The sequence below is a fragment of the Adelges cooleyi genome, unplaced genomic scaffold (genome assembly GCF_023614345.1).
Source record: "Adelges cooleyi isolate 19-005CV unplaced genomic scaffold, UGA_ACOO_1.1 ACOO_flye_CR_arks_rails_tigmint_CR_PRNA_38, whole genome shotgun sequence".
Classification (NCBI taxonomy): domain Eukaryota; kingdom Metazoa; phylum Arthropoda; class Insecta; order Hemiptera; family Adelgidae; genus Adelges; species Adelges cooleyi.
Window position 1 is genome coordinate 1,062,522 of NW_026096056.1, and position 9,707 is coordinate 1,072,228.

The following is a 9,707-nucleotide window of genomic DNA, read 5'->3' on the forward strand; positions in this document are numbered from 1 at the left end:
TTATTGTTATCATTTATTAATTTGTTAATATAATCTTTATAGATACCTACAAAGAAGAGTCAGACTTCGGTCCGGGGTTGACCTTGATCTCGGCCTCTCGCAAAGGCCCAAAAACGGCGGCTGCGGCTGTGGCGGCGGCGGTGGCGGCGGCGTCCTAATTACGGCTAGGTAATATACGCGTACCCCGGGGCGGGCAACGGCGGCCGCACGGGCCAATGGACGCCGGCCGTCCCACCCACTGAACGGCGGTCGGTAAGCGACGCCCGTCGCCGTTCGCGAGCGCCGCTCTTGGCCGCCGGCATTGCGGAAACTGCATCGGTCGAGCCTTGACGCGCCCGCGAGACACCACCGATTTTCCGAGTCCACGCAGCAGTGCACACCACAGCGTTATTATATAGTACCGATCGCGTCGTGTTTAGCCAGCTTCGATTGCGATGTAAACGCAACCCCGTGCTTGCTGCTACCCACGTCAGACCCGCGCGCGCTCGTTTAGAGTTTTTGTTTTTTTATTTTTGTTTGTTATTTTCAATTAAACCGTTTTAATACACACGCGCAACATGGAAGCGGACGACCCGCGACTGGCCGACGAGTACGTCCAAGAGTTCGTGCTGGACCACCTGGACACGACCGCGGCGACGGTGAAGCGCGAAATCCCGTCGGCCGACTATTACCACCATCACCACCAGCACCCGGATCACCACAGGACCCGTTTGCCGTCGATGCCCATCACCGGCGGCGGCGTGGCGCTCGTCCAGTCGCCGCCGCCTCATTATCTGCTTACGCCGCCCGGATGCGAACAGGAGTACCCGGCGTCCCACCACCATCACCACCATCACCATCCGAACATGGTGATCCACGGTCACGCGGCCGCCGCCGCAGCCGCCGCCGCCGCCGCCGCTGCAGCCGGCGTGCTCATCACCGCCAACGGCGCCGTCAAAGTGTCCGCCGACGGTTCCATGATATACCCGAACACTCCCGGCACGCCGCCGGACACGCCGCCCGTCAGCTCGTCGCCGCCGCCGGCCACTCCGATCCGGCAGCCGGGCTTCATGGAAGACATGACGTCGTGGCTGACGCAATCGCTGCGGCAGGGACAAGAGCCGTTGGACCTGAGGCCGTCGTACGCCGGCAGCGAAGAGATGCAACAGCAACAGCAACAACAGCAACAACAGCAACAACAACAACAACAACAACAGCACCATCACCACCAACAGCCGGCGGCGGTGTCCGTGGCCGAGTGGAACATGGCGCAGCATCAGCACGCCACCGTCATACAGCCCAGCAACGGGTCGTCGTCGTCGTACAGACGTCACCACCAGGACGAGATGAGCCCGACGTCCAGCGGCGGCGGCATGATGCACCACGGCGGCCACCATCACCGGTCGATGAGCGTGTCCAGCGGCAGCGTGTTGTCGCCAATGAGTTCCCGGGGAGGGTGTACCCGCAGCGGCGGCTCGTCCGACGACCTGATCAACGACGACCTGCTGCTGCAGCTGCCCGTCCGCGACCTCAACAAGCGGCTGCAGGGCATCTCCAAGGAGGAGATCGCCCGGCTCAAGCAGAAGAGGCGGACGCTGAAGAACCGCGGGTACGCGCAGAGCTGCCGCACCAAGCGCATGAACCAGCGCATCGAGCTGGAGAACGCCAATCAAGCGCTGTTGGCCGACCTGCAGAAGGTGAAAATGGAGCTGGCGAGGATCATGCAGGAGAGGGACCTGTACAAGCAGCGGTGTTCAACGTTGAGCGCGGCCAGGGAGTCGATGAACGCCGGCGGCGGCGGCGGCACCAACGCCAACAACCCCAACAACCCTACCGAGCTCTACCTGTGACAGAGAAGGAGGTCGTACGCGTCCGCCCTTTGGATATCCAAGTAAGTGTCCACCACGATAAACACTACTTAGACTTATAGATAATAAACAACTTAGGCGAGGACGCCTTAACTAGCATCATTTTTTTATATAAAAACTTAAGGGGTTTGCACGCGGTCTGTTTTTTAAGGAGTTTTGTACAGGCGACATTTAAGAAAAAAGAGGTTTTAATCAATTTTGTCCACGTAAATTAATAAACCGGTTAATTTGTATGAGCTTCAAGGTATTTTTTTTTAATTTAAATAATATTTTGTATGAGTAAAAGTCATTTTGTTAGTTTATTTTATACCAAAAAGCCAGTCAAAATTTAGGATGGTCTAATTTCAAATTCTTTAAAAAGATTCGAGTTGTTTTGCTTATTTACTATGTTATATGGGAAGCCGATTTTCATTTAAATATTTTACTTTATTGTAATTAAATAAATTAAATTTGCAATTTTTCCATTATTAAAACCCAATTTTTTACATAACCCGGTAAAGTTGTCAAAGAACTTGTGTATCACTTGAGTGTTCTTTAATATTAGTACAGCGATGAGTACAGTCTTTGTGGATACCTTCATCTTTGATTCGACGTGGGGCCGAGAAGTTTGTTGTGGGTAGGAAGGTCAGGTTTTTTCATGTAGCAAATCTATAGACCACAAATCGTTCCCAAGAGGTTTTTTTACAAGGCCAAGATTGAAAAACTTTACTCCTTACCTTTTACACTCGATAAAAACATCCTAAACGTTTACACATTTTTTTTGTCAAAAAATTAAAGCACGCTATAACTTTTTGAATTAGTTCCAAGCTTGTGTGGCATACTCCTTAGATATAGTACCCCATCAGTGTACAGTGAAAAATAAAGATAACATGATTAAACATGCTGGAAACTTGATTAAAAAAAGTAGTAATTTTGCAGTAATTATTTTGAAAATATTTTTGTTAGTTTTATAACCATATCATAATAATAAATATCCTAATCGATTAAACAAAATTACCTGTAGATTATATACAATTATTTATAATTTATTTATACTATTTACAATGTTTACCATCTACAGTTTCGCACCAAAGCGTTTGTTTGAAAGTGATTTTAACACTATTAGAGTTATAAAAAAAAAAAAGCACAGAGGGTAGCTATTTTTAGGTTAAAATTGGTTTATGAAAACCAACGCCAAATCTGGTTAGGTCCAAACCTAGCTTTATTGGAGCCTTTCCAGTCCGGGTCTATTACAGGGGACAATTAGGTACCTTAAAACGTTTACAAATTCTTATAGCTGTTTGCCTCAGTAGAATACAACGTTTTGATGTACCCTAAGAGTATACTCTTACTAAATATTATCGTCAGTCTCTTCTTGGGCACAAATGCGTTGCAGTACTGATCTGTGGTAATAATTCCAGTCTGAAAAAGTAGATTTTATACATTTTATAGTAGGTACCTATAGTAAGTTAAGTGTGTCCTGAAGGTACCTAGTTACTGGTTTTGTTTTTGTACTTTGAGCTCTTAGTGCCGGACGGTTGATCATACTATTTTGTACCGAGGTGTGCGAGCAGGCACACTTAAGGGGTTTGGGAAAAAATATATTATTATAATGATATGAGGGTTGGCTAAAGTCACATATAAAAGGAATTTGCGGTCGTCAGGCATTCGGCGTGCCGACGACGTCCGGCCCATTTAAGAGGGCGCGGGAAATTGATTTGTTCGTATTTTTTTTTTAAGTTCATAAGACACGGTTCGGTTATCTCTGCCGTACCTACTGGTACGGCTAAAAAGGGACGCGTTTACCACTTAATGGTATGATAAAGTGCACTGAGAAAATTGTCTTAAAACATAACAACAACAATAATAATAATACTAATAATCTTTAAAATAATTACAATAAGTAGGAACTAGGAAGGTTCAGCATTATTATAAAATTTACTACTCAAATTAACGTTTTCTTTTTAGTATTTTCTAAAGCTCTATCACTGTCTTTAAACGGTGAAACGTTAGAGGCGAAAATTTTGTACACCGTTTATTTTATTATTTCCAGAGAAAATGCGTGTCTCACGTTAAATCGATCACCCTGTATTCTCAAGCCCCCCCCTCCCCTATACTTGTTCCTCTGTCTTAAAGTCTTGTGTAAGACATATTCACAAAGGAATAGACACTTTTAAGAAGTACACTATTGATTTTGGCCAAATCATTTTGATCGAAACACGCTGTTTGTGTATTACATTAAAATAGACAAATTTTCTAAAGAGACATTTTTTCCCCCAATCAATACATTCTAAATTAAGCCTTCACTGCATATATGCATTAGGTTATTTATATTGACATAATTTATTGATTATGGTTGATATTTATTTTGTCAGATCTATTCCTTTGCAACACTTGCATGCGGCGAAGGGTCAATACATCTTACAATAAAGCTCTAACCGGAACTTGAGCATCATTCTTCGAGTCTAAGATGTTTGCAATAGTTCCCGTAGGTACCTATAACGACGGTTGTATAAGCGATTGACCGTTTCTCTGTGTATCTCCTATTCTTCAAACCTAACCTACGATAGCCAGACTTTGCTCTGCACAATCTTTCGGTGGTCGTTACTACAACCGACTCATTGCGGGTATTTATCGCCACAAGGGTGCGGAAGGGAAGGGAAAAAAAATCAGTAATTGTACGATTGATGTTTCCAGAGTGTCCCGACCACCTCCCGGCATATCCCTCTTATTTTTTTCTCTCTCTCACTTTTACTGCCCGCTCGAGACTGCCGGTAACGACCTCCCATTCAGCAGTAGCTTAAACCGCACGTTTAAGTTTTATATTGTACCACTTTTTAAAAGACCAAATGCGGCCAAATACCTACGGCTATTATCGGCTAATTGTAACGGTGCAGACATAAGAGAGAAAAAAGAAAAACGATACAAACTTTGACCGACTGTTTATTTTTTTTTTTTTTTAGGTGTTTACCTACTTCCGGTAACGGCGGAAGTTCCAGGATTTCGAGGACGTGAATCCCAACTCGGAAACGACACGTTTTGTACATAATAATAATTATATGTGTGTGTGTGTGTGAATAATATAATTTTATAAACGAATAAAATTGACACAAACAGAAGACATGCGTAGGGGAAAAAAAGATGAACAAGACTAATAATTATATATATATATATAAATATAAATAAAGTTATAATTACCAGTAATCTTAGGTAGGCGTTCTTAGCGGTTGCCCGTTAACGTTTTTTTTTTTTTAGGAATAATAATTGTAAAACCAAAAAAAAAAATCAATCGGGCAACGTTTCTAATAAAATATAAATAAATATATAAAAAAACATTTGCGCTAAAAAGATCAGATCGGATCGGGACAACAAAATATGGCTTTAAAAAAAAAACCAAACAAGCCCAATCGCCTTTGAATATACACATAACAGCTGTTGTGACGTTTTACACATACACACACTGCTCGAACGAGCACGATCGTGACTTTTATACAATATTTAAATATTATAATACTTTTTTATTTTTCCCCCATTCGATTTAACGAGCAGGTTCGACGCGTTAACCGTATGTCCTGAGTATAGTTACAACATAATAATATGATATAGGGGTAGGTGGTAGGTGCCCATATTGTATGTCTCAAAATTTGCATGTAAAATATAATAAGAAAAAAAATTGATCATACTAGGTACGGCTAAAGCATCCCAAAAATTACTTATATTTGTTTTATTTACACTTCAACCGAACACACTAAACGGATAAAAAAAAAATTGTGTAGATAAATCCATAAATAGACTTATAATAATAATTATTATTTTATCGACTTTGTTTGTGTAAAAATAAAAAAAAAAATGGAATGAAAAATCTATATTGCATCGATCATAATATTAATAGCGGTTAATCAACTCTAATAATTTGATAAGATTAGCTATGTTTGTTGGCCGATTAAAATATAATAATATATATATATATATATATATATGCCTATATATAAATTAATAGTGCCCGTTTGTGTACAGCCAGTGTTTTTTTTATTAATTTATTATTAAATTCGATAATTTTTTTTTTATTGTATACTATTTGTTTGTTTTTTTTATTATGTTATTATTATTGTTTGGTTTTTTAAAGTTGTCCCAAAAAGAAAACAACAATGTTACAAGCACTAGGACCGGCTATTTTTTATTACTTATTATACTTAAATGGAATAAATAAAATAACTCTTTTTTTTTTTTTAGATAGTAAGTTTTGCAGAAATATGCACAGGTTTGTATGTTATTATTATTATTATGTAGGATATACATATATATATATATATAATTATAAGATATATTACATATTATTTTATAAGTGTTATTTTTATTTCTTAAATTAATGTTTTTTGGCTATCCCTAAATGCATAGTAATATTATACATACAATGTATAATGATATAAGAAAATAGAAGACTTTACCAATTTATTGAACAAAACAATTTTACCAATTTTAGAAATAAAAATAAAAAACAATTATAGTAAACGGTCATAGACCTTTGTGTGACTAATAATAATAGTTAATATGTTGTATTATTACTTTTTAAGGAAATCGTTTTTCTATACGTTTTAGGTTTACCTTGTGTGTTCGATTTTTGTTTAATTAATTATTTATTAATATTTTTTTTTTTTTACAAAATTTCCTATAGTTTATTTTAAATATATTATACACTATAATTGCGTGAAAATTTTTCAAATTTTTTATAGCTCATGCAATTATCGAGACAAGTGAAAAAAAATTGATAAAATTAATAAGGGGGGTTTTTTTTCTCTAAGCTAAAACCATGATTAATGTTATGAGTTATATTATTATTATTATTATAGTAATTATTGTTAGGCGCCCCCGTTAAGAGATCTGAAAACTGATTATGTTGGATCGACTGATTAAAATATTATATTAAAATTAGCCGTTACGCTTACCTAATTTTCTTATGTTATTATTATGATTTTTCCTGAGAAAATTAATTGTTATTCTCACGACGGTCTTCTATTTTCTAACGTGCTCGACTTGGCAAGCCGGTCGATGTACAACGATAATATTAATATTATTACTACACGACGGATTTTTTTTAAGTTTGAATTGTAAATTATTTATAAATATAAATATTATTTTTTGTTTTTGTTTATTTGTATTGTTGTATGATTAAAAAAAAAATATTGTTTTTTTTTCTTATTATTACTTACTATTATTATTATTATATAATTGACGGTTTAAAAAAAAAACTGATTTTTTGTTTTGTATAGAATTGACCACATTGATGATAATTATTATTATTATTACTTTAATGGATGGTAAAAAAAAAAAAATGAAGTTAATTAAACTATTTTGATGTTGATGTTATACATATATATAAATATATAATAAAGTACGAAGTAAATGGTCTACACTTATGTGGGTTCGATTGAGGGTTGAAAAAAAAGGAAAAGAAAAATACCAAACAAATCCTTACTACACTATACTTAAACAATAATACCTATCACCGGTTGTGTTTTGCTCTTATGAGGTCAAGTCAAAACGCATGTGTATGGCCGATAAGGATCGACATAGCGCAACACGATAGTGCACCGTGCATTTATTGTACAGCGCAGATAAACACCACATAATAATATTACTACATCAATACAATTTATAATGATAATTAACAATGTTATGTTACAATATATATATATATATATACATTGCATTTCTACCGTGATAAACTATATATTATTAGGATGATGTACTTTCAATGTGGTACAGTGGCTTTTAATTAACAATTAAAATAGATATCATGAGTCATGTGCAATAGTAGTATGCAGTGTGTAGGTATTATGTATGCATTTTGTTTGTGCAACGAACAAGACTTAAACTCAGTTACAGATATTTTGTTTCCCAATCTCTCTGTTCACAGACTTCAAACAACTTCTGTCCCAATCTAAGGTCCATAGCACCCCCTTCCCAAATTACAAAAATACTTGTAGTAAAGATGGGGGGGGGGCGTACTACCCCTAGCCCAATTTCTTTGATGACTTTTTAATTGACAATTTTTTTCAAATATAATTTATGAAATACAAAGATGACTTTATATTGTTTAAAGCGGCCTAAGATTGGCTGAGAGTTGAGTACAGTGAATGCACTTTGACATCTACAGTGGACGGCCCAGCTTGTGTGGGATAAAACCAAGAAGGTTATATTAAATTGTTTAAAATGAAATACCGACCAATCATTATTGTTTTATTTTAACCAAGTAGATCTTTGTATACTAAATAAGTATTGTGCGGTTTTCGAGTACTTGGGTTACAATAAAGTTACACAGTTATACTATTATTATTTTACTGTGTAGAAAAATCAAATTCAAAACATTTTTTTTTCAGGTTTAAGACCATTTTAGACAGTGTACTGTATTGAGTATCTTTTTTTAAAATTTAATCTTAAAAAAACAATTTCTACCAGTTTAAATATACATTTTTTTTTGTGAAATGGTCACTCAAGCTGTGCTACTAAGTAATACAGACTTCACGGATCTTCTCCTGTGTATTCTTATATAGCGTTTAAGAGCTGAGCTGCGCACAGTCAAATTCGAAAAGTGGGCAGTCTTAACGCAAAGGGGTATGTACTTAACGGCAGGTGGATTTCCTTTGAAGCAGTCTTATTACCATAATACATTTCTGTTATTTATATTATTACAACTAGCGTTTAATTTTAAGCGCTATTCTATAAACGGATCTTTTTTTCCCACTGTGCAATAATTTATTTACCGAACGAATCAAACGAATAATTATATAACGCATAGTAATAATTAATTAGTTACTGCAATCTGCATAGCTCACACGTGTTGGCATATTATTATTGTGTGTTCTAATAGCGGTCAAAATCATTATATTTTATCGTTGCCACCTTACTATGTGTGTCAATGTCCTTGTGTGTTGTCTTATCTGTGTTCGTTTTTTATTTACACTTATATACTGTGCTACTACTACTACACATTTATTATAAGGTTAGTATTAATTAAAATTTTGCGTTATATTATTATCTCATTGATTTGGCATATGGTGCAGTACAGCAATAGTTATATTATGGCGGTATACCTCGTCTGTTCCACCTACGCTTTGCGGCAGCAAAATCTACATTCGTGCATTCTATAACCAAAATAAAGATAATACTTTTTATATGAACTTAAAAAGCTTAAAACAATACCCGTTTATCCTAACTACGCACCTATAACAATGCTATCTCAAAATATTGTTTTGCGTCCAACACCGACTGCTGCTTAAAATTCCATAAAGATACCTAGTTTAAAACTATTTGGACTTACACGTTTACCAATATAAAAGTAGAACATATTTCTATTATTATAATTATACAGGGTAATCGAATATTATGTTCTCAAAAAATTATTGAAAATTCCTAGTTTTGTTTATGCTATTTTACAATATTATAAGATTGTCAGATATCTTAATTGTTTTTTTTTGTGTGATTTTTCAGAGCGTCATCGACTTGATTTGTAAAACATTTATAAGATATTTGAAAATCAATAAATTGTTGATCATTTTGATCAGTTTTAAATTTTCCAAAAATAGCAATTTTACAGGAAAAGCAAAAAAAAAAAATGGTTTAGGAACAATAATTTATTAAAAATGTATAACCATCAAATATTATTTATTTGTTAACAATTTAAATGTATACATTTCAGACTCAGTACTTTGCCACGGGGGCTTCTCAATTTCCCCTAAAATGGAAATAAAATAAAACATCTTTTTTTTTTTTTATAAAAATATTTACAAAGTATTTGCAACTTGTATTTGCATTACCTGCTTAATAAGTCTTAAAATGTTGTATACATTGCTTACTCAGTAGAGCTGCCTACGGTAAATA

General features: G+C 36.2%; 1 protein-coding gene across 1 annotated transcript; it reads left to right on the forward strand.

The window, feature by feature from the left end:
- The first annotated feature begins 309 nt into the window (after nucleotides 1–309).
- On the forward strand, nucleotides 310–5,078 carry LOC126841271 (transcription factor MafB). The gene is made up of 2 exons (XM_050577625.1): nucleotides 310–1,870; nucleotides 4,790–5,078. Exon 1 carries the CDS (start codon nucleotides 558–560, stop codon nucleotides 1,827–1,829), a length of 1,272 nt encoding a protein of 423 aa, XP_050433582.1. The 5' UTR covers nucleotides 310–557; the 3' UTR covers nucleotides 1,830–1,870; nucleotides 4,790–5,078.
- Nucleotides 5,079–9,707: the final 4,629 nt, after the last annotated feature.

Excerpts from the sequence above, each read along its gene's own strand:
- LOC126841271 (XM_050577625.1), top strand. The coding sequence starts at position 558 with ATGGAAGCGGACGACCCGCGACTGGCCGACGAGTACGTCCAAGAGTTC.